The sequence below is a fragment of the Dysidea avara genome, chromosome 2, assembly GCF_963678975.1.
Source record: "Dysidea avara chromosome 2, odDysAvar1.4, whole genome shotgun sequence".
Lineage (NCBI taxonomy): Eukaryota > Metazoa > Porifera > Demospongiae > Dictyoceratida > Dysideidae > Dysidea > Dysidea avara.
The window spans coordinates 27,288,397-27,315,136 of NC_089273.1; the positions used below are offsets into that span (position 1 = coordinate 27,288,397).

The 26,740-nt window shown below is 37.4% G+C and overlaps 2 protein-coding genes across 5 annotated transcripts in view; one reads left to right on the forward strand and one right to left on the reverse strand.

Annotated features, from left to right (window-relative positions):
• LOC136246993 (spectrin beta chain, non-erythrocytic 1-like) overlaps window positions 1-7,684 on the reverse strand; it is a 177,405-nt gene extending 169,721 nt beyond the window's left edge. For all 3 annotated transcript variants that reach the window (XM_066038589.1, XM_066038591.1, XM_066038590.1), the window contains exons 1-2: window positions 7,554-7,684; window positions 89-168 (exon numbers count right to left, since the gene is read on the reverse strand). In XM_066038589.1, the coding sequence (XP_065894661.1) occupies window positions 89-158 (70 nt within the window). In that variant the 5' untranslated portion in view covers window positions 159-168; window positions 7,554-7,684. The remainder of the gene's footprint in view (window positions 1-88; window positions 169-7,553) is intronic.
• LOC136246994 (hypoxia-inducible factor 3-alpha-like) lies at window positions 7,627-24,058 on the forward strand. Of its 2 annotated transcripts, none has more exons than XM_066038592.1 (10): window positions 7,627-7,766; window positions 8,352-8,459; window positions 14,116-14,309; window positions 15,680-15,846; window positions 19,139-19,247; window positions 19,301-19,386; window positions 19,623-19,786; window positions 19,870-19,976; window positions 21,434-21,581; window positions 22,771-24,058. In XM_066038592.1, the coding sequence occupies exons 2-10, from the start codon at window positions 8,365-8,367 to the stop codon at window positions 23,825-23,827; spliced, it is 2,127 nt and encodes a 708-aa protein (XP_065894664.1). In that variant the 5' UTR covers window positions 7,627-7,766; window positions 8,352-8,364; the 3' UTR covers window positions 23,828-24,058. The 2 variants fall into 2 exon arrangements, with proteins under 2 accessions (XP_065894664.1, XP_065894665.1); XM_066038593.1 differs by having other exon boundaries at window positions 7,690-7,816.
• Window positions 24,059-26,740: the final 2,682 nt, after the last annotated feature.

Below are 26,740 nucleotides of genomic sequence, written 5' to 3' on the forward strand. Positions count from 1 at the left end.
GCACGCACGCACACACACATACACACACACACAAACAATAGGCCTAATGTACTATACAATTCATAACAATTTGTAACTTCTAACATACCAGCTAACACTCTGATCTTAGTATGTTCAAACGAGGTCTCCAGTTCTGCTTGTTGCCACTTACTGGTCATGATTTACGTACTACACAATATAGCAATAAAACATCATATACATGTACACTGACCTACAGAGCTCACAATACATAACAAACCAATTGTTTCAAAATATTAATCATTTGGGACCAATATTAAGCACACTCGTGTACGTATACACAGACATGCTCTAGAGTGTACATATACACAGAATTGTTTATATAGTTAACACAGATATAGGAACAATAAATGTTACATCAATAAGGCAATAAAAGTACACTTCAACTTGTTCAGACTAGTGTTACACCAATATGAGATTTTGCTGATATTCCGATAACCGATACTGGCTAATATTTTCAAGCCGATAAATGTAGCTGATCCATTACAGTACTGCGTATGCATCTTCCTGTAAATTTTACTAGAAATCTAATTATAAAGGATCAATTTAGCTTTTCTAATAGTGCTACAAATATAGCTAACAGAAGTAAGGCCACAAAAATTTCTGGTTCCCTTCCTGGTCATATTTTTGCTGAATGAATTGTGCAATCACCATATAATAGTAGCATGGGCCAGATCAAAGGAAAAGGTGTATTTTAAATTTCATACAGTACACTCTCAGCCGGCCAACAGTGCTTCATCAACCACAAAGAGTGCTTTATTGAACGAATAAAGCACTCTTTGCAGAGCAATAAAGCACAGTTGCCCACGTGTTCTAGTGCAGGCTAATAGCCTGCAAGGCTCACGCCAGTACGACTAATCACCCAAGCCGGTGAAGGCTGATAACCTCGCCGCGCTGAGTGATCAATCACCCCAGCCAATACGAGTTCTACCACTGGATTGCTTTTATAGACATACCTAAATGCTTCGATGATGGGTGGGAGAAGGTAACGTTGCTATTACATTTGTTAATGTAAACAGACAAGTCCTGGAGATATCACGGAAATATTTCACCATGTGACTCACAATAGAATCGATTGTGGGTTGCAAGCAAAACCTGCCAAGACGCAATGAACGTCTACCATGCCAAACTATAGTAAATACGCGTGAGTTACTTTGTTTGGTGAAGCTTCACGACTAGAAAGTTCCATAAATCATTTAAAGCATAGCCGCGAGTGCTATATGAAAAATAAAGTACGAGGCGTGCAGCCGAGATGCTAATAAAGCACGAGCCGAAGGCTTTAACATATATATATATATATATATATCTGTTGAAAGGCTTTCATGTCTTGTAAACACTCTTTTCTCATAAAGATGCACTAACTCTGTTTTCCCCTATAACACCATGTCAAATGTAGTGTACCACATCAAAAAGTTGCAAAAAAATTAAAATAAGCCTGGTCACCTGGGGAATTGGTAGGACCAGAAACATATAAATTTTTGCATGGTCTAATAACAATGTGCTGAGTGCAGGAGATGCATCGTTTGGTACACATGAATATGCTTTTCTAAATAAACACATATATCTGTATCCATTGTTTTCCCATCACAATAGCAATACCAGTATACATACATACATACATACCAAAAAACTCAGCCGATATATGGTTTTTCCGATAATCGATCTGATTATTAGTGCAACACTAGTTCAGACCCCTTGGGTACACATGTATTCCAACATTTTGTACATATAAGATTCATATAGCAGCAGTACACGGTATGACCTCAATAGCAATGTGGCTTTACTAAATAAGGCCATAATCACTTCCAACTTGTCATGACCTTATCAATACAGTGGCCACTTAGAAAGGTTTCAGTACAGTGTAGTTCTGGTCCATGTCATAAAAATAATGAAGTCAGCTAAAATATATTATGGATTTAACAAGTGCTGATGAAGAGACATCTCAGATTCTATAAGATCCATACAATATGGTAACTGTAGCAAGGTGGCCTTGATAAAGAGGTGGCTGCATTGTAAGTAAGTGAGGCTTGACTTTATCACAACTGTACAGTACATTTGACTGACCTACTTACACACACATACAACTGAACAGGGTAAGATATCTGAAAGAGGATATGATGACAATTATCATGTAGTTCCTGTGAGGATGTCAGTGTGTCTGTATATGGGGGTTTATGGGAACTAACTTTTTAAATAAATAAATAAATTACAGCCTTGATGCTACTTCAACTGATTAGAAACAAATGGATCATATACATTTAACATTATCACTGTGATAATGTACCACACACCTAAAGCTTGTATGTGTCAAGCCATTCAGAAAGCCATCATTAGACAAAGTACTGGCTTACTGCTTTTAGGCAAATTTCTAAGGAGCACACTTAGAAATTCTATCAAATAATGTACGTACACATTGTATTATCCAACTCAGTCACTAAACCAATGTTTTTAGAAACTGTTCAAGTAGGCATGACTTACAAGAAACATGACTACACTTTGTATACACCCCTGTAGTACGTACAACAATAATGTGTGGATAACAGACACTATCATATAACCCCACGTACATATTATATTCTGAGAGAGAATGAAATAGAAAATACAGTATATAAGACGATATCAAAATTTATATGGCTACAAATACCGTATCCCTGACAACCACCTACACCTAGTAACTGTATGGATGTCTGTTGACAACTGTAGAGATATGTATGCATGTAACTGAGATTCTAAAATTGGTTTGTAATAGCCACGTCTTTGTGTTCTATGCATCTGCCTATCTACACCTCAGTGAAATAGCAGTGTTGAGCTGGCTGCAAAACTAAGGAAATATGATAAATTTTATTGAACTTTACCAACTTTGAACCAGCTGTTAAATGGTAGTTTAGTGAAATGAAAGAAGGTACACCATACAAAACAAAACTTCTGGTGAAGCACAATTACAGAAGCAACAAATACATCAGTACCTTCTCTGATCTTGTAGCAGTATTATCCCCGCTATCAACTAACATACGCACATTGTAGTGATTTTCAAGCAATTTTCGACAACTAGCCTAATGACATACACGGAATTTATTGAAATATATAGGTCATAACGGCTCTGGAGTGCGTGTCTGTAGTATTTTTGAATACATTTTTATGTAGTTATATTTTACATGACACCATGAACAGATGCATGTGTCCAGTAAAGCATGACACAAATACTTTGCTCTTCACACATCATAGCTATCAAATAAGGTATACAAAACCCTTCATAGCTGTGTAGCTTATCAAAAGGACACACAAGCTTAGCTTACACAAGCAGTAAATTTCCGCAGACACCAAGCTGTCTCCTTAACTACTAAACATGTATATGTATGTGTTCCCGTTAGTTACAAATTGGGATACCTGTGACAGACACCACTAAGTACACTTATTTGACTTGCATGGTTTGCACTGACCAACTGCTACAATTCAGATAGCTTTTATTAGTGTTATAAATGTTCTGCAGCACATCAGTGGATACAGTATTATATGTCCAAGTCCCACCTGATACATACATCTCTTATAGCATTTTAGTTAGTGCCAGCTAAACCACAACATTAGTCAGAAGCCTGCAATATAAATACCACCTGACTCACCACTACTAAACACTGTATAACACACAATAGTATCATATTACTAGTAACCTTGTAGTTGTTAAACAGGTGACTAATACCATTATGTACCATTGTGTTGATTCACATGATTGCTACTACTTTTGATGTGTCCGTTTTTAGAGTTAAGCATTTCCATTTCGGTGTTACTGTATAAAGAAATCTACATCTGGCTGCACACCTTCAGACTTACCAAACTAGAAATTTTGAGTAGGAATTATGGTATATACAGTACACATAGACAGACATCACCAGACAGACAATATCATTCCAGCAGTACGTCAGCATATACGTCCAGGTACTGTACACACAGTACATCGTAGTATAACATTTTAATTTAAACGTTAGTACTTGCTAAATAAATGACAATACTGGTCAGAAGCCTGCAATATAATGACCGTACCTGACTCACCACTAGACAGTGTATAACACACAACAGTATCATATTACTAGTACCATTATGCTGGAGTGAAGAGTATTTCTGTTTTGGTATATTGCATGCTCATAAGAAATCTATATTTTTTAAATAATTTTTTTGAAAGAATTAAGTTTTAAAAAATGATCAAGGAAGGTCATCTATACCTGCAGCTACAGTTGATTTCGGGTTACTTGTGAATGCACGTGATTGCTCAAACACATGAGCTGTTTCCTTTTAAACCAAGCTCCTTTTAATAACTCAACTACATTTGCCCTCTTACATCATTAGACAATACAAGGATATACTGGGATAGTTATTCAACACATTAAAGTGCTGCATGTAAACATTCATATGACCACGTTTGAAAATCACGTGTGCGAATTGTTCAATTGTATTCGCAAACAACCTGAAATCTACTGTATACTAGAAGGCATTTAATCCCTACTTCAGCTTCCTAAGTTAAGCAGCGTTGGAAATACAGCACTAGACAGCCGGACAAGCAAATAATTTGATATGTACAGAATCTATCGAGAAAAGAATCTACAGGCGCTTACATAAACCATCATAACTTACTGATACAACAATGTACGGAATTGAATCTTGGCTCAGTGTGTTCGCCATGAATTTGTGCATCCACCAAGGTATAGTTTTCCCCCAGGTATGCTTCTTTGTTCGAGAAGGAAGGCAATTCATTGAAAAACGATCGTCAGTAATTCTTTCGTCCCCGCAACGTAGCCAAGCGTCTGTAACTTTGGAATCTGTTTGTGTATGGAGATGAAACAAAGATTTTTGTACTCACTATGGACAGGCGAACAAGATGATGCCCAGGATTTATCCATTGGCAGCTTAATTCGCCAACCAGCGAGGCGATAAAAACTTGCATAATTTTTTTTCTGAAGCTTGCATTTTTACCCATAGTTTTTAAATGCATTTTATTACAAAAGTACTGTTGTGCGTATATCGATGGTTTTCCAAAATTCGGTCACATATACAATTCACACAAAATTATGCCAACTACATGGTATGTAGAAAACTGTAGCTATAGCTACATAACAATAGTTCTTGAAAGCTTCGTTTTTTTCTTTGGTTTTTTTTTTTCATTCAAAACCTAAAACCGTCATTCATTTATGACTAATTGAAACACACTCCAACTATCAATTACTAAGACATGAAGTGGTCATTTCAATTTGCCTTTAGCTATGTTCCACCCTAGCCATGTTCACCATGTTACAAACAAAGAACAGTACAAGAAGTGCCTCTACCAGTCACTACAGAAAATACAAACAATTATCGTAACAGTCAAAACTGAACCCACAAATAAACTTCAATGCGTAGTGGAGAAAGATATTGGATGCTAAGGAGGACAAATAACGTTGTAGCTGCAGTGTTTGGAGGAAATTAAAGGCGTGTCTTGGGCCTAAGCAATGCCAACTGTGAAGCAATCAAGTACATAGCTTTAACCATAGTGAAATTATCCCTCACTGAAGGCATCAGTCAGTAAAAGATAAGCTACAAAATTTGTGGAAAGGTTTAGGTTCATGGTGAAAATATTTTTGGGTTTGATTATACCTAACCAAATACTGCCACCAACTTGTACGCTAAAACAATACAATTTACATGTACCAACTTATAGTAATGTGCTGTTACAAGTGTGCTCACAAAATATGCTGCGTTGCAATTATGCACACTCAAACATGAGGACACCAGAATAACACAGACAAACTTAGGATGTTTAATCTTTAATCCATTAACGGCCACTGTCGCCATGTGACAGCATGGCATTATAACTCACGCATCGAATAAACTTTAGCCTCGCTATAGCTTGTAAAACACGTTTCATAGCAAGATGTGCTAGTACTGAAATGGACATGCCCATAAAGGTCCCGTTTCTGGGTAAACCAGATCCTTCCCGGACTAGTGCATGTTTGTTATGCAATAGCGTAAAGTGTAACCTGTAACCTGTTATAATAGGCAAATTAAATTGTTCTTTGAATTAAAGAAAGTGTTATACATCAATGGAGACAGGTAAAGTCAACAGTCCGTTGCTTTATTCCAGACGTGGAATGGTGGACATGAGTGCAGGTACGCAACAGAAAAAATGGGACAAATCACAAAGAAAATGGCTGTGGAATGGATCGCACTGCAAGTAAACTGTATAGAATAGTTCTTTGGAGTGTAATACACCTTAGTAAATAGCTAGTTGGGATTCCACTGCTTATTCGGGCTGGTTTTTATCAAAGTTTTAGACTTTGTTGTTTGATAACTTCATGCGGTTACTGCTATGTAAACAAAAACAACACAGTCATTTTATAGAGAGTATTTAGATATATGGTTATTAAGTACTTCTGTGTATTGGACGATTAGTATGATGTGATTCGGCAATTTGGCCAGGGGTCCCAGAGAATTTGGCCGTCACTGGGTTTTAAATGTAAAACATTTAAAATCAGGACATGTTTTGCTGGTCCAAAGGTGTCAATCATTCCATACTATGCAGGATCACAGCTGGTTAGCCAATATTCCTAACTCACTTTTACTTTATACATAAAACTACAAGCCAATGAATGATACACGTACATAGTCTTATTCTCTACATGATTAACTGTACCAGTACTTGGTAGCTTTTTGTATGTAAATCACTTTTGTAGACATTTACATGTACAGCTGTACACACATGCATACGATCTGTTCCCAATTGTCCATTACAACATAAACTGGCCTGACAGTCAGGACACAAATAATTTTAAGTCTGTAGAGAACAGTGAAGCTGTTTACTGACGCTGCATGAGTAAGTAGTAAAACAAATATAGTGAAAAGAAATAGAACCGACCAAAAAATTTGTGATTGGATTGGCAAAAATATGCATGCCAGCAAACAAAATATTATAAGTTAATTGACTCCTTTGTTTACTCCTGATTAAGTTTCTCTTTATGTGGAAGGTTGCTTCACACTAACATGAGTAATCACATAAGGTTTTTTAATGTTCAAATATGGGTCAAATTCTGTGGTATCTTTTTGCAAATCAGGCTCGAAATCAGGTCACAATTTTCAACAAGTCAACAGTCAAAATCACAAATTGACCTTGACTAACTTTGCTTCGATGTAACCATTTATTGGAGTGACATCCCATATGCAGTATTTAGTAACAAACAGGACTAGTGAACTATGGTAAGAGACACACGAGACCTATACCATTAGGCGTGGCCAGATCCCGCCGCATCATTGGTGCAGACAGGCAGTGTGTCTAGCACCATTTACCACAATAATGCAGATCAATGAAGGCGCCTTTTGTATACACATTTAAAATTATGTATACAACACCTGTAGGCACTTCAGAAACAAACTCGAAAACGACAGACACAACACAGACGCAACACAATGTAGAGAACTGTATCGTAAGGTCAAACACTCCAAGTTCCAGCTCGTACAAAGGCATCACACGCCACTACACACAATATGTGTTGGTGTGGACAAATGGTACAAACCTTATTCAGTAGTAATCACAAAACAGAACTCCTGGACACACGCCGTGCTTTAAACAACGTTGCGTTACGCCCCACTCCACTCAAATAGACACGTGACATCACATGAAAAAATAGGGTGTGTTTCATCATCAGTCTAACCGCATAGCGTAATAAACAAGTTTTCCCGGACAAGAAATAGTGTGTTAAATTTGCTGATAGAGATCGCGTCGAACAGTGAGTTAACTGTTTCTGTATGTTGTGTACTGTTGGCTATTGCTATTGGAGTGAGTTTTAGATTTGTGTGTGTGTAGCTAGCTATAGTATTTTGTGTGTTTGGTTGCGCATTGTTTGACAGCGTTCGTGTGATCCTTAATAAATGTGAAAAACTCTAAGCGCTGTGTGCCTAGCACATCCGCTAATCTGCTTCAACTATTATAAGGCAGAATCGTTAATGCTTTACAGTTCTTCATCGCTTGCTGACTGAATTAGATTTGTAATTTATCCTGTGAAGATGGTTGTTGTGGCAAAGTTTTTTGGATCATTACAATTAAGGTCCTTGTTGATAATAAATTGGCTAGATAGGTGTTAACAATTCATCAACACAATTAGATGACAATGACTTGTAAGTTAATGTGCTTTAAAAGTTTGATTTTACAATAACAAATGTTTGTGATGAATAACCATGTTTCGGCAAGTGAAGTTAGACTTCTCACTGTTTCTATTTCATCTATATTATGATGTGCCTCACTAGATCGTTTATGACTTAATTGTGTTATTGTATATATCAGACATAGAATTACATTGTTGTGTTTTTCACAGGAGGTAACTAGCAATGGCGTCAGCTTCAGGAACAAAGAGAAAACTAGACACAGACCCATTGGCTTCGATAATACCTGAAGCAGAAGACTGTGAGATGAAGTCTACCAGGTCTGTGGTTTCTGTACATGATTTATGCTTGTATATGTAACTTTCTTTATGGGCTATGGGTGTGATGTGACAGTGTATGTCTTTTATTTAACTATTATGCTATAACCATGTGTTGGGAATCATTTGTGTAAGAAAATGTTTGTGAATTTCACGATATTATGAGTAGATGTTTTCTCTTGCACATTTTTTGCCATCATATCTACAGTAAAACATTTTAAAAACCTTTTGAACCTTCACATTCCTTTAGCCTATACTAATTGCAACAATCGTATTGGTCATGAGCGTGCCTGATTGCATTACAACAAGATGCTAAGTTTTTACATCACACTAAACTGCTATGCATGATGCTACGCATGCGAGTCACTCTCAATACTATGGGATTCGAACAGATATACAAATTTTGGAGGCATTTCTCAGGAGAAATGGGATGGATAGTGTGCTTTAGCCGATTCATTACAACAGGGAAGTCATGCCCCCAGAATTAGTCTCATCCTCGGTATGTTACCCATTTCTTGGCAAAAATCAGTCATCCACAGACCAGTCACAGTCATTTAATACAGTAACAATCGTGTAAGTGTGCATCCATAAATGACTGGTAGTAGCAGGCACATGTCTATTGCTTTACCATGAATGTTTTGTTGCAAATGTGAGGAAAGGATAGACCATTTTCTTCTGTAAATCATTCTCAATATATGGTATCTAAAACCAACTGTCTAGCACAATAGCTACAATTTACCATGTTGCAACTTTGTAAAGTGTTCTGACAAATGAAGTTCATCTAATGTTACAAGTCTTAACTAACTCTAGTCACAAGTACTTTAATCTTTGTTGGGATGACGTTATCACATCTTTTAGGACTAGTGTTACAAGTGAGCCAGGATCTCACAGCTTACAGTATAAGATGTGGAGGTTTATACCAAAGTAATGAAGCTCTAAGGGCATGGTCTGCGAGACTAGGTTGGTTCGTACCAGCTGAACCTCCATGATTCTGCATATACAAGATTTAAATTATACCTCTTGTTGTAGCTATGCATTATTTGTATTGTGCTTAAAAAGTTGATCCAGTAGAGTGGTCATATCCTGTTACAGTATTATGTCACCATTGTGTATGATTGATATGTTGTAGTGATTTATTAAACATAACCGATGTACTAAAAAGGAAAGAAAGAAATGAGTGATTGATGAAAATACTGATTACATAGTTCCAGTGTGTGTATGCGTGCGTGTGTGTGTGTTGGGTCAGTGATTTTTAACACCATGTTGGTTTGCACCTTCACGGGGTGACTCACAGGCAACTGCTTTTAGCCAGCTAAGCTGATGGCAATCACAAGGTTGGGTTACTGTGTGCCACCTGATGGTATATGTCCTTGTGGAGGTTTTGCAAGCCTTCAGGGGATACTGAAGTCTACACTTAGGACAGGCACAGCTTGGTGGACATTGTCATAATGCCAGGGCACATGCTGCTGCTGAAGTTCAATGGGTCCTCTGGTTTCCATGCGGCTGAGCCATGACCATTATCAGTAAACCAGATGTACACTGGTGGCATGACTGTCCACTTTTGCTGCTGTCTGTCCGTTCCATTTAAGATGGCTGCATGACCTGAAGGGGATAGCAGAGAAGGAAGGTGTAGGTGTGTGTGTGTGTGTGTGTGTGTGTGTGTGTGTGTGTGTGTGTGTGTGTGTGTGTGTGTGTGTGTGTGTGTGTGTGTGTGTGTGTGTGTGTGTGTGTGTGTGTGTGTGTGTGTGTGTGTGTGTGTGTGTGTGTGTGTGTGTGTGTGTGTGTGTGTGTGTGTGTGTGTGTGTGTGTGTGTGTGTGTGTGTGTGTGTGTGTGTGTGTGTGTGTGACAGCATGAGTTGAAGCATTGATATTTAGCCGAACACATGTCATGATGTATAAATAAATGACCTATGGCTTTGGTTGAACAGTCGTATGAATTTCTACAATGTTAGTATGTACTTCCCTTGAACTTGAGCAGAATTAGTAATAAAGCCAAATAGAGTAAATCAATGTAATTATCTTTACCATGTGACCATTGCAACAGGTGGAAACTGTACGGTTTCCATTTTGGGCTATTCTTTTCCACGTCCTGTTTTAGCTATTGGAGCTCCAAAATACCTATTATTTTGTAATTTCACACAATATAGTTACACCAGTTGGTAGGTAGTGATTCATATTATAAAATTAAGCTACTATATGTTTCTAAAATAAAACCTTACTCAAAACGTTAATCAGTTTTGACTCCTTCATTTTCATCTTAGTATGGTAACATCACAAAATGTTTTGTGCAATCACCTGTGATTCCTTTTGAAATGGAAACAGTGTATGGTAATTTTTATCCATTCTTATTAGTAATTGTGAACTAAATTTCTAGAATCTGGAAGCTCTCTCAGTGGTCTCTGTCATTAGTGTTTTGCGTATGTGGATAATTCTGAGTAAAGGCCTTTTCACACTTAATGTGCATTGAATGCAGATCCAGCTGTGGTCAGACTGAGAGTGGATCGAATGTGCATTAGTCCATTTCACACTATGTGTGCACCAACTGAATTCTATTTGCTTTCATAGCACGTGAATTAATTAATAAATTGATTACTTAACGAAAATTTAAATGGGGTCGGTGATTCTACTACCTTCTTCGTATTCCTTGGAGTCAGAAAAGTATTTGCAGTAATGAATGTAGTTAGTACACTCACAAAACGTTGGATGCCAAGAAGCTGGTTAGTTATTATGATGAAACCTGTACCTGGCACGATGATTTCAGAATGGTACAGCATTCCTTCGACACTCACTCCTGGTCGCTATCGCTTCCACAAGCCAAGTATAACATTGGGTATGCCATCACTTTAGTCTTGGTGCCAAATCCTCACTTTGCGCAAGATATCTCTAGATTGTACGCGCCGGTGCCTCCTTATTGATTGAGCTAATGCACATTAAACCCAGCCAATCCACCTCTCGAGGTGGATTGACATGAAATGCCGGATTGAATGCACATTGTGATTAATCTGGTTCAGGTGTAAAATGGTCTCATGCAGCTTCGATGAGCATTCGACTGTGTTGTGAAAAGTCCTTAATTATCTAGATCCACAAAACAGACCACATAAATATCATCATGTTATCCTTACATATATGCCATCAGCTCTTATGTAACATGCATACCCAGTTGTAGTACCTCTGAGATGTACACCATCACCTTTTTGCTCCTAATACTCATGATTAAACCCAGGACTACTTGTATCCTTTAGTTATTAAGCCGGTTATAGCGTAATTCCTTATTTTTTGTGCTCACCAGCAGTCAAGGAATGGTCATCTGAGAAGGGTATCAATGTTACAGGGATGTGCAACAAAAAATAATTATCTTTGATATCCCATTTAAAATTTGTAAATTTAACTGCTATTTGTTGTGTTACTGAGAGAGTTGATGTACATCTACATAACACTTGTTTACATCTTTCTGAAGAATAAATTAAATTGGCTGTAATTTTGTGACTGATTGAACAAATTACTCATGGAATTTTGTTGATCATATATAGACTCTGTGTATGACACACATCACCATCTGTTACTCCATACTTGTAATTGTTTAATGTACTTGGTGTTTACAGGGGTTCCTTCTTTTAATGGTATACAATGAACAGCTAATTTCACTGCAGACCATACTTCCAGTCGGTCGCTAGTTTCACTAGGTCTGTAGTTTCACTAGGTCTGTGTTTTAACCTTTCAAAATGTCAACACAAAATATGAACACTGTTGTGATTATACACTTATCCATGGCTACTTTTGTGGTGGTGTGCATATATTTAACCATCTATAATTTTTGTGCATGGTCCCAAGTTGTCTGGGGTCCACTGTATGTGTTTATACAATGATGTGGGTATTTGTAATGCCTACACTAAGCCACAAGACATTACATTGCTGTTGGTGATATTAATGAATTCAGTAGTGTGCAGTTTGATCATGTTTTAAATTAGGTCTACATGCTAGACAGGTACATGATAATACCCTTTATGTGTAAGAATGAATCAGCACAAACTACTTGACCTATAGATACATTAGAAGACATGCTAGTTTCATCACTTTAATGTAATAATAGTCATGATATGAGAATTCAAAATAGTCGGTTATTGAATTCCATACGTGTGTTTACACAGTCAGATACTTTCAATTCTAAATTATATTATCCATACAATATGAATATGATGGGATATGTTGATCCAGTAACATGTGATATTTATAATGACTCTTTCCTCTTTCCTTAGTGAAACACTGTCCCTGCATGTCTGTATTGGTGCTAGCACTTAACAGACTTACGTACATATTTGTGTATTGACTTAATATCATAATATTCTAGAGAAAAGTGTATACAAAATTTCATCAATTGTTTATTTTTGACTGACCTAATATAATGTATTGTATAATAGAGATTAGATATGCTACACAATCTCCCAGAGGCAATAATCTGTAAACAATGTTTGACGTCAGCAGTCATGATCTTTCTGCTGGTTGCTAGGCAGTTAATCATGTGTGGCTTCCTGTCATAACTATCAGGCTTCACCACAAATGTTCAGTTAATGGCTTCACTTGGGATCTGATAAATCAATTTGTATTGTGTGTATGGAGGTGTTTTGCTTCAATAGAATCCATTCTTTGAATGAGTGATGAAAGTCGAATTACCATAATGTGTATATAAGTGGTTACACACTAGCACATGTTATTGTGTGTAGTGTATAGTCGCTATACTCATAGACCTCGAACCCTTGACATAAACTCAAGGTATATCTATCTGTGGTAAAGGTTCCGTTTAAAAGATTGTGTCTTGTCTAACCTTTTTATCTCTGGAAAGGTATACATATAGTTCATGCCAAACTCTCAATCAATTTAGACATTCATTTTCCAGTAAAAGTGAACTTCTGAGTAGATACTTTTAACACATTGCAGTAAGTAAGTCTTATAGAAACTATATTTTTGGTTGACTGCCTTACAGGTGATGTCACTGATGTTTATCAGTGTCTAGTTTTGTTTGTCCTCTGAGCTCATAGTTTAAGTAAACTCTAATACCACACACATAGTAGGAATAGTCCTTATATGACAACACTAATTTTATGGCTTTTCTGTTAATTATTTTAATTCATGATCACTTAAGCTACACAAATATTTACTGAACGTTTTGCTGTGTTGTGCTATGAAGCTTGATTACCAAGAGTAGTGTATGTAGGAGAACTTGATTTGAAAAGTGATATAGCTACGATTTTTAGTACACGGCATTTTTAGATTTCTAAAATTACCAAGAAGATATACGTACCTGTGCATTTGGACATATTTATTACAACGCAACAATATGATCCCATTAATTAGTACATCAGTGTGTTTGTATAATACCGATCAAACACAACGTTGTTTCACAAGAGTGCGAGGGATTAAAAAACTGGCTAATTAAAGGTCCCGTTTGTGTGCCAGTATTCATCCCCTTTTATTTGATGAATACTTGTTAACAAAATGGGTGCCATGTCCTTTAATTTGTGGTAGTTTTGATCACTTGCACTCTCCGTGAAACAACGTTGGGTTTTTACATCACATCTACCACTTTAATGACTTAATCATATACATTATATTCATGTATGTACTCAGTAATGTACTTTCACAATGATGTGTTGGATTTCAGGAAAGACAAGTCTCGTATCAATGCTCAGTCAAGGAGGACTACACATGCACAATTGTTGAAGGAGTTAGGATCACTGCTACCATTCCCTGATAAGGTCATACAACAAATTGACTACAATTCCATCTTGAGGCTGGTACTGTGTTACTTCAGAATGAAGAATATGGCAGTTGAGGACTCCTCTTCTCAGCCCAATAGTATGTGTACTTTCTATTGTGTAATGGAACCTCATTAGTTAAACTGCTTTCATCATTGAAGTAGGTCTGAATAATGAAGTGTTCTTAGAGTTAGGTCATGATAGACATTACCACATCATACACAAATGTGTTTGACATGCATAACTTTTCAAAAATCTTCAAATTCTCCACGAGCAAGCAAATAAGATGATGTACTGTATACGGAAAAAAATTTTGAGGGGGAAACTTTCACGGATGCACAGAAGCATTGCAAAATATTCGCGTTTGCATAGAAATCTTGCGATTTGCAGGGAAAACATTCACGGATAGTGGCTAAGCGCCTGGTTAAACATGATAAGCAATTAAGGATCTGGCAAAGTTGGTTTCTTGAGCTTGACATATTTAAGCAGCGCCATGTGTTCAGTGTTTTAAAAAAATGGAGTGTTCCCAAACGAACACTATCTCCAATTAAAGAACGTCAAATCTATGAGCTTGCAAAACCACTATTCTGGCTATGAAGACCTACAAAATGCAAAAAGGTATAGTAATTTTTTTAGGTTTTTTGTGCACAAAATATTTGAGGGGAAAACATCCACAGTTGTCAGCATAATCATGAAAACCACGAATGTTTTTCCCCTCAAAAGTTTTGCCATATACGGTATACAGTGTAGGAATGACTTGGGAAAGCCTATAACCTGTTTGCATTCTATTTCTACTTTAACCCTTTATGGACCGCTGCCGTAATATTATGTCCAAGATTATTGGCAGTAAACAAAGAGCTATATAACTCTGCAACAAATGAAGCTATTAGATCGAAACAGGGGCCAATGTATTCGCCATTCATAGGCGATTCTTTTGATATATAAGGCCAACTTATCATGCAAAACTAAGCCTGTGTAAAATTCCTAACAAAGTATAAACATTTAATATTTATACAACAATAAAACTAACCTTGTAGAAAGCGCTCCATAACTTTGGCTGTGTTCATCGTATTAACTTCGAATAATGCTCAGAGTGCTCACTAATTAGAGGTGAATAATGTGATATACAAGGTCACATAATGCGGTTTTTAAAAACTAAAAATGGCGGACTGTTTTTGTTGATTGTGCAGCTGTTTGAAACTCACCTTAGTGCTTCTAAGACATTGGTTCTACACTTTGGTAAGTTAGATAATGTTGTTTATTATTGTCAGGCAAGTCTTTTAGTATAATTTGTTATACAATTGAGCACTTGTAGGGGCTTTGTCAACGCTATAAACTTATTATATATATTTTTTAAATACTAAATGCATAATAATCATAAAACGAGTGGGCTTTCGAGGTAGACTATGCACATAATTCTTGGTCCTTAAAGTGTTAGTTAATGTGGCATACTAATTTTATTGATATTAGGTCCAGCAATGAGTTTGAGTCCATATTCAAAGGAGACCGCAATTTCTCTTGGGAAGATGCAGGACTTGATGACAGAGGCACTTGATGGATTTGTTCTCGTAGTACTTGGTGATGGTACTATTGTGTATGTGTCTGATAATATCCACAAGTATCTGGGGCTGTTTCAGGTATAATTTGTTTATGCATGTGTTACACATGTGTTGTACATACATGTACCATATGTGACCTGTTGAGCAACTTGTTTGCATAATTGATAAATTCATTGAAATACATTGGGTAAAAAATGCTATACATAAATATTTTACACAGCATTTTAGTCACTTCCAGGGGTTAATCTAGGGGGGGGGCACAGGCCCCCTCTGGGTTAGCTATTGCCCCCCCCTAGGTTTATACCTAAAGCCTTGAGAAATGGAAAGGTTTAATTGATCCCAAAGTTGTATAATCCAATGGTCAATATTCAATGGCATCACAGTAAAATTTCACCAAAATTGAGTATATTTACACCTAAATTTTCAAAATTTTCCTGGGGGAGCATGCCCCCAGACCCCCCTAGAATCCGAAGCGACTTACTTCGCCCCCTCTAGGTTAATTTTCTGGGTTGAGCCCTGACTTCAGTAAACAGTGAAGGAAGACTTGAAATGAAATATACCAATGGATTTGCCTAGTAGGAATATCTTAGTTTCATTTCTGTACCACAGAGCAAACATGAGTTACATATGATTGTTTACATTGTGTTAAAATGTAACTTTATCATTGCCATTTTAAGCTTGAACAGCCTTCTTGCTCGATAACATGGGTATATTTAGACCAAAAACTATACTTTGATGAATGTCCCAGTTAATGGTGAATAGAATGACACAAGTCCCATTGGTGTATCCCGTCGAACTCTAGACTTATGATCAATTAAACAAGCACCTGTAATTTTTTTCTGTATAGGCACTATACAAATTAATTTTTTTAGTCTTCTTGTTGTCTATTGCTAAAACTCCAAAAGCACTCACCAAAAAAGTACCACTACAGGTACACACTAGAGGTGTGCGATTATCTAGATATATTTGGTTATCAAGATATCATAAGACTTATCGAGATAAGGATGATAGGTTTATTAATCTAGATAATAGTAAACTTCCATAAATTATTTGTATACCTGATGGTGTAGGCACCTCCTGGGGGTTCCAACTCTCCTACCACTTGGGAACAGTGTTAAGATTAACGTTTTTCACTTTTTTATAGTCTTCAAATTGCAATTTGCTCACTTTCCTGGTTACAATATTGGCAGTTTACTAAAATAAATAATTGTTTCAGTTATCGAGATATGTTAGATAATCGAGATAAGTTCAAAGGAAATATCGAGATATGTCTAAACTAGTCATCGTACACCTCTAGTACACACATACCGTACTGTCCAAGTACAATGTCGCACTCGCTTGCACACACAAGTTTGCTCAAGATTTTAAAAATCGCTAATTAAGGGGCATGGCAACTGTTTCGTGAACGAAACAGCTTCCACGTTGTCTCACAAGCGAAACAGTTGCCATACCCCTAAATTAACGATTTTTAAAATCTCGAGCAGAGTTGCGTGGGCAAGCAAGTGCAATGTTGCGCTTGGGTGGTACCATATATCTGCATAAATACATACTAGCATGAGTTCCCAAGACTCATAATTGTGACCATCTCTGAAAACCTGTCTAGTTCGCAGATTTTTATTTATTTTTTTAATTTCTCACCATTATCTGCATTGTCCAAGGAATGGTTCACCAAAGTTTCAGTCAATTATGGTGAGTAGTTTCGGAATTACAGCACTAGAAAGTAGGAAGAACAAGGAAATCGATTTGTACAGTCACTATTATATAGTTATACAACGGCCACGAGTGCTCTGCCTGATATAAACGCACGAGCCTGAGGGCCGTTATAAACGCACGAGCCTGAGGGCCGTTAGGCCCAAAGGCAAGTGCGTTTATACAGGCAGAGCACGAGTGCACGTTGTATAACTGTTATGTACCACTCACCTAATAGGTGGGGAGAGTATTACAAGACAGCTGTAACACTTATAAAGGCCAGGTTTCTAACATCGATTGTGGGTAACCAAGCCGGACGTTGCGATGACGTTCCCCCTGCAGTACTGCAGCCACCTGAGATATTGAAAACTAGTACGCTATGGGTTATATCACTAACCTGCATTCGCTGTTCGACTCTCATCATGTAGTGCTCAGCATGCCAGCGTGATCACTCAATCGCCATATAGACTAAGCGCCAGACTAATCGCCATAGTGATTCTCTCGAGCAAAAAAAAGTAGCTAAATAGACGTTTTAAGTAAACAAAACCTGACTACTAAACGATGCTAGTCTAATTCTTACTATTCACACTGGCTAAACTCGAATCAGGTGGCATGACAAAACTGGTTACCACAATCGAACGTAAAGGTTAGTATTATTTAGAATATATTTCTTTTATTGAGTCATTGTCGAAGTGGGCTGCAGTTTAATCTGGGCTAAGATGGCACCAGACTAGTAAGGTGTATAAGTACGTTTATATGTATATGTAGACTAGAGTTGTGACCACCCGTGTTGGATTTTTCGATCGCCATTGGCTGCTTGTAAACATTATACGTATTGGTGACGTTATGGCCCACAATCGACCTTTACATGTCAGGCTATAAAAGAATTCGAGTGATCTGTGAAGTGTCTTTCCACCTATTAGGTGAGGTGTCGTAGTGGTCTTCGCCACCGGCACTTGTGCTATGCTGCACAAAACCGCAGCCAGTGCAATATCTGTATATTGCACTGCGGTCGGTGCATTATAACTTATAATGCACTCGTTGTGGTCTAAAAAACCGCAACCAGTGCGTTATAAGTTATAATGCACTCGCTGCGGTCTGCAGCAGTGCAATATACAAATTATGGCACTGGCGGTGCCTTTGAACTGCCCACGCAGAGTGGTACATACTAAAATAAACTACAGGCGCTTACATTCACAGCCATAACTTCTGTTTGGATTAGTCTACGAAGTTGGGATTTGGCTTACAATGTTCACCATATATCAACCAAAGTATAGTTTTAGCCATGCCATCATTTGCACATAGGCTTATGAGGGTAGTTTTGTTGAAGAAACGACAATGATTTTGTTTACATCTGCATCATAAACAAACGCATGTGACACATATATCATTGCGGCTACAAAAATAAAACAAAGATTTTCGAACTCCCTATGAGTAGGCGAATAAGACAGTATAAAGGTTTAATCAATTTTATGACTTCCTTTCCTGAGTAATGGCTCCATTAAACCTTATGTTAAAAAAAATTCTTTATAACACACGTAATGTCATCAATTGCTGTTGTTTTTTTTTTTCCTTCACTAAAAGCATGCTTGTGCAAACTAGATGGGTTTTCACTGAGACAGTTCACAGTTTTTGTGTGTCCATGATGTGTGTGAATATTTTGTTTCTCTTGTTGTCATAGTCGGAGCATATTGGCACAAATGTGTTTGATCTCATTTTGGCTGAAGACCACAAAGATGTTAAGGAATCCTTGAAGACCTCTGAAATCCAATCCATGTCCCGTCTGCAAGGTACAGTGCTTTAATTAAACACTCTTTTGTAACCAATATGCATATCTTTATAGATGGTGCTCCTTGCTCATTTTTCTGTCGCATGAAGTGTCCAAAGTTTAAGATGGCAATGTGTGCAGCTAAAACACCAGGATATAAGGTAGTGTTTACCAACGGATGTGTCAGTAGGGTGTGCATTTGTAGAGTAGGACTAGAGGGGATATGGAAAGTATTGTCAGAGAAAATTATTATGTTGTATTTTATACATACAAATTTGCAAACAAGTGAAATGTCAAAGTGGGCTGCAATTATAAAAATGTAAATATTTTGCAATAATAAAAGCATAAACTCATCATTCAGTATTATTGATTGGTATTCATCTCTCATTTCTCATAGTTGATGTATGTGTCTGGTCAGTTCAAGATGGATGGTTCAGAGCCTCGACTGGTAGCAGTAGTGAGACCAGTCAGTCCTCCATCAATTCTGGAGATCAGGATGGAAGGGAACATGTTTGTGACCCACTACCAGTTGGATATGAGGTGTACCTTCTTTGATGGACGGTTAGTATCTGTGTGTTTAAACTACATGTAACATTTGGAGCATTGTTTGACAAACATGTAGTAAGCTGATTTAATTTTCACAGGCTGCAAAATTTACTCGGCTACACCAAGCAGGATATGATGGACAAGCTTGCCTTTGATCTACACCATCATGAGGACATTGAACCTTGTCAGAAATGTCATGCTGGATGTAAGTATTGTGATGGTTTTTTTTTAACTTAATACAGTGAACCTCAGTTTTCCAGACCCCACTTATAAACTATGGAAATGACTGCTCTATTAAAGAATAGTGTCTGTTCTATTAGGGTATAGTACCACTCAAATGTAACATCGTCTTGCAAGAGCGTAAGCAATTTTAAAACTCGCTAATTAATGGGTGTGGCACCCATTGCGCTCACAAGTATTCATCACAAACGAAATGAGATGAATACTTGTAGGCAAAATGGGTGCCATGCCCTTTAATTAGCAAGTGTTTTTTTTTTTTTTTTTAATTACTTGAACTCTCACAAGACGACATTACATTTAGTTGATAATAAAGATTTTTCAAAATGTTCTTTATGCTATTTTAAAGTTGTGTATGCACAGTTTCAGAGATGTGGATTTTTCAGACTTATGGACCATCCCCTGGTTCCAAGGGGTTGAGTGTCCACTCTATGCATATAAGTTGTGTAAACGTAGGTATGATTTGTCAATCAGTTCAATATGCACTCTAATATATATATATATATATATATATATATATATATATATATATATAAATATATGTAATAGTTATACCATGGCTGCGAGGGATTTTGCTGATATATACACCCAAAGCCCGAGGGCTGCGGGTGTATATGTCAGCAAAATCCCAAGCAGCCATGGTACAAGTGATACATATCAATTGGGGTGCACTCACCTAATAGGTGAAAGAACTAATGAGAACTCATCCCATTTGTTTTATACAGTAGCATCTGAAGATCGATTGTGGTTTTAATAGAGTGGGCTAATAGCCATCAAAACATTGTCCATACGTTAAAACGTCATTAATACGTTACTATGCTTCAACACGCAATGTTAGAAAACTTGCGATTGTGGGATTGAGTTTATATTGTTATCATTTTTGTACTAAGTTAAGCCAACTAACTTTGCTATTGGGACAGTAAGTAAGTTATTATATTAAGTTAAGTACTTAGGACTGTAAGTTACTTACCTATTTCAACGTAGCAGTAGTAGCTTTGCTGTTCCGTGGTTTGTTCAAAGGCTGATACGCGGTGGGTAGAAATACGCATCCACAATCGCCCAAACAATTATTTTGTGCCTTCATTATTCTTTAGTAACAACCAACTACTCTATCTTAGCCTATGTACTAAGCTTATTTAGCAACCTCTACAAAAACGAATCCCACAATACAAAGCTCTATGTCGCTCAATATAACGAGTCAAAGCGCATCGATTCTTTGAACTGGCTGGGTATCAAAGTCATTGTCAAACTGCTTTCCCATGATATTGCCCGGGCAATATGCGAGTTAAACACCGAGCGGCACCTTTGAACGCCCACGCTAAAGTGGTGTGTATATATATGTGTGTGTGTGTGTGTGTGTGTCAACGAATGATTGCATGTACAGTACACATCCACATTTTATCAATGTATGTTTTCTTTTCACAGTACTGAAGAGAGGTGAAGGTGTCAGTGGTTATTATCGCATGCTGAACAAGTGTGGTCAATTCATCTGGTGCCAAACAAGAGCTCACATGATGTTTGATAGTCGCAGTGGCAAACCCAGCTACATTGTCTGCATGAATTTCATTATCAGGTGTGTATATAACACACATATGTGTAGCATAAAACTTCTGTAGTACACATTGTTGCTAGAAGTCCCATTGTCATACAGTTAGTGGTACTGTGTAGTAACAATCATGAACGTCTGTCAAAAATTTTGCAGTGACTTGATAGTAATGGTTAGGTATGATCATACCCAAAATTATGCCTTCAGTTCTACATGAAGTCAGGAGCTTATAAGCGCCTTGCGGTCTTCGACGTTTATGAGCTTCTAATAAAATATTATTACAGATTTTTGCAATTGAATTGGTGGTTTTTGCAGTTAAATTCATCCTTAACAAGAATGGCAGCTGGAGCAAACATGAAAACATGATGTAGCAGCTGCTACAAGACCTTGTTCAAGTACAACAATGGTAAACAAATCTTTATAAGGCAATAATTCTTCCTCTACAGCCTATCCAGCAACATTCCAAACTCTACTATGCCATTAGCGATGGGTGTGGTCACTCGCGAGCAAGCTAATCAACTTGTCAGACAGCTATCAACTTCACATACTATGAGCTCTAATTACCTTCTAGTGTCCCAAGTGTAACTCTCCTTGGCATAAATAATTCATCTCTTAATGAACGGTTGGTTTTTGGAGCCGTTTTGTTTATGACGAATTGTAACGCAAACGCGACGAATTCTATTGTAAAACGGACTAATTCAACGGCAAAACCGACGAATTCAAGTGCAAACGGGACAAATTCAATCGCAAAGGCGACGGATTCAATTGCGAAAACCTGTAATATTCTGATAAGTTTCTGCAGATTTCAAAATACGTAGTATGTCAATTCTCATTAGCAGGCCTTCGGTTAAAAAAGTCTAAGAGAGGGGAAAATAAGGTTTTATGAGAGTATGGGTCACCAGTATATTTCAGATGTGAAACCCCTTATGGCTCAGTGTGTTCTCAAGAGAGGCCTGCAGCCATACTAGTGGGCATTTAATCTCTAGTTCAGTAATAGAAGAGATTAATTTCACTTCAAGCCATGATCTAACTTGCTTATACTTGTTATAAGTCACCTTTGGTGGGACTTCTTGATGTAAAATTGAACTAGTGCAAATACAAAGCGACCGTATTACTAATATGGCTAACATTTCAACCATAAGTACTTAGTTATGTGCATTACAACATACGTACATGAAGTACTGTGTTTCATAATGTGTGCTCTGTGTCTCTCTAGCAAAGAGAAAGGAGAGGAGTCTCTTGCTCAACGTGCCATTGAAGCAGGTGCTAGTGCTATCAATGATAGTTTACCTACACCAGTAGCTGATCATAGTTATGATCCATTCCCTGTTACCTCCAATGAATGGTCGGGTAGAGACCCTTTTGCTGAAGGCATGGATACCTCAGCAAGGTCATCCCCAGATCAACTGGAACCAGACTCTACCACGAAGTCACCCAGTCCACCTGTAGCTTCCAAATCACATGAAGTAACCAAGTCCCCATCAGTGATGTCTACAATCTCATCACAAGACGACATGATACAACAGTCTTCACTTGTCAGTGGTCGAGTATCAGTTGCCAAGTCCACCACCTCTGTTACTGATGATAGGAATATCTCACCAGAGGGTAATCAGTCTGTTAGCTCAATGGAATCTGGTTATGAAAGTAGTGTACCCACCCCACAATCAGCTCAGTTGAGAAATATGACAGGTGGCTATAATATCAATAGTCCTGTATTCCAGCCAGAAACGGTCACCCAGCAGTCCATTAAACCGTCCACTACACAAACAAATAACAATTCTTACTACAAACAAACACCACAAATCAACTTCATACAACAAATGCTAAATCATTTCCAACCATCAAACCAATTCCAAAACACATCCATGCAGAAGGGTACCATGAATCCTCATTTTGTTAAACAAGAAGCATTCTCTATGCATCAGTGTGCTGGTAACTATCGTCCACCTGTAGCAGAACAACCAACTACTAACACAGGGATGGGTGTTGATATGTTAATGTCCTCCTTCACAGAGCAGATCCCACCTTTAGCCCCACTACAAGAGCTGAAAACGGAAGACCTGGAGATTCTAGACATTCCGAGTTCATTGGCTAACCAACCTCAGTTGCAAACATCAATGCAATGGGTCCCTAACATGCAGCATAATTCCAGTGCTCAACCTTTTGGTGGTCCTAATAGAATGGTGACTTCAAATGTGCAAGGAAACTTCATGGCTATGCCACAACAGTTTAGAACTGGTGTACAACCTCAAATGTATCATACCACAAATTGATGTATTGAATTGTTTCATGAATCACTCACACGTAGATAATCGTGGTTAAAGTACACACCCTACATTGGCACTTGATAGATAGATTTCTATAATATGTAAAGCTACATTTTTACTTTTGTTTCTTGTATTAAACCCTGCATTTTATTTTTGTATTATATTTTAGTTTAAAAATTCTATAAGTGTGTAATATGTACAGATCCTTATACTGTATAAATTGATATTAAAGGTAAAGTCTTCCTTGCCATTTTTTAAACAGTACTTGGAAATATCATTCCATGATTTGATGGTGGATGGTAAGGTGTTTTCATAGGTGTCAGCCTGGTTCTGAAGGATAGAATGGTACAATGACAAAGTTGTTGCTGGTGCTACTGGCCAGCTGGAACACAAGGCTAGAGATATGGACACCCTTGCACAGTTGTCCGGATGATTTCTACATGTATTTCTTTCACTTTGGGTCTTTAAAGTTCCTTACTTAAGCTGTAGACTGTGACTCAGCAATTTCTGTTGATATATCAATTGCCCACCCACCCCCACTCATGGTGGCATGCCTGAGTTACAGATTCCATCATAAAATGTTGCTCAAAATGACTATATCGGTAGCTAGTTTGCTATAATTGTGTAGATTAAAAATTGGTTAAACACTGGTTGGCTGTATTCACTGTGAGACATTTTAAACTCGGCTTTTGGCCTTCCCAAGCTATACTGATTGAAATGTCTGAATACACATCATCTCACAATCTATTGATGTGTGCATATGTACATTGACAGTTTTCTTAATTACTAGGCCACATTTTTTGAGTGACTAGCTAATATCCTACATTAAAAGCCAACTCTGCATGTGCCTAATGTTATAACATTTGTTTGAATTTTATGTGTTCTGCTTCAAAGTTGGTATATCCAGTGATGTAGCTTTCCATACTTTCAGTGCAAATGATCGATGGTCAACATGTTAGCAAGAATTCATAATAATATTATATGTTATGAACTCTTGATGTTAGCTATTAATTTAAACATAAGCCAGTTGTGTGGAAATATAATTGTGATTATAATGGAAAAAAGGCTGGATTACTTAATGTGCATAATGTTACTATGTGCATGTATGTGTATGTACTTGACATCACAGAAGCAAGAGCAATATATTCAAGTGGTCAGACCCAGAGTTTGGAAATAGGGGCGCACTAGGGTAGTAAATATAGGTCTGTGCCCCAGAAACTATAGGTAGGGATCAGTCTACCTAGCTATTTTTTTCTTCCAGCAAGTCTTTTAGCTTTCACCTTAACGTGACTGTTCTGTTGGAGTATCTCTATCTCAACAGTTGTGATTAAATGATTTCCGGTGTGACCCTTAAGGGTGCTCTGTACAGTTCGCTTATAATGGCTTCCCATGAAATTTAATTTGTTCTATAACTTACAAATGGTTTTAGCAAATGTTCTGTACTTTTTACTGGATATAATTAAGCTAACACTATAGTACACAGTTAGTCCAAACCCAACTGCTAAATTTGCTTTAGAACTTGAGTTACAGATTTTCCTTTTATACTAGAACTAGTTACATATAATTACATATTACTTGCAACTGAACTATTTAGTTACAGTTACATATTACCCATAAAATAAAGTAACTATAACAATATTACATATTATATTACTTTGTGTCCACAGCCTTAAGCTGTCACGTGTGAAATTACCACCTTATCACGTGACATGATTGCGTTGTTGGACAATGTGCAAATCTTGGTCATAAGTAAGAAGCTGGTGAATAAGCTTCATTCAGTAGGCTTCATTACATCATATGTTGTGGCTAGGCGTTACTCAGTGGATTACTAACGAGATTAGTAATTTCGCCGGTTAGCTAGTTGTAGTAATAATATTAGCTACGTAATATTAGATTCGATTCGTTACAGTAACTATAGTACTTTAATAGGTAACGCGTTAAATTTGTAAGTGAAGTAACTTGAGTTATATTACCTGTTTTTGTAGCATGTTTCGTTATATTACTTAGTTACCACAAAAGTAATAATATTACGTAACGCGTTACTCCCAACACTGGTAGCTTGTGTGAAAATTTCATGTCTATTGGATTAAAAATGACGGAGTAGTTCTAATTCAAGTGAGAGGGTGTAGAATAGCAAGATGCGTGCACTGGTTGCTATGGGATACCTAATTTACCGGTACTAAAATGTGTAAACATGTCACAGACTAATTAAGTGACCATAATATTTCTTTTAGTGCAAAGCAAACTATTTCTTGGGAAGCCTTGTACGAACTGAACAGAGCACCCTTAAGTATTTTGTGTTGTATAGTTATAGTATATCCAAAGGATAATAAGCTACCAACCTCACCTTAAGTTGCTTCTATATTGTACTAGGTGTACAACTATGTTGTCCCAATTCTGCTATTTGATTCAATCATTAATTACTAAATGACTCACTGACTGTAGCTACGTTACCAAAAATAGTGCACGTAAGAGAACTTGCAGTGTAATTTGAAAAGGGATACAGCTACCACAGGAGATAGCTACTAGCACTGTATACGGAATAGACGCCGTGTCCGCGAATCAGTAATTTCACTTGGCGGACTGCATACGGATGTAAAACTATGCGGTGTCCGCCTAATGGCTTCCTCCACTACGCGGATATATGGCAAGCTATCAGTAACAAAATTTATCCTGTTTTCAATCTAAATGTACATCTCAACACGTACATAGCTATGTACATCTCAACACGTACACTTTAAAATGTACATCTAAATGCGTACGCTTTAATATGTAGCTACATCTCAACACGTAGCTACGTATTAAAGTACATACGTTACAGTACATTTAGTATCCGTAGCAGCGGCGGAGGAAGTAGTTGATATGAGGGGGGGGGGGGGGGGGGGACTCCGCTGAGCTGACCCAGACTTATTTCTATAG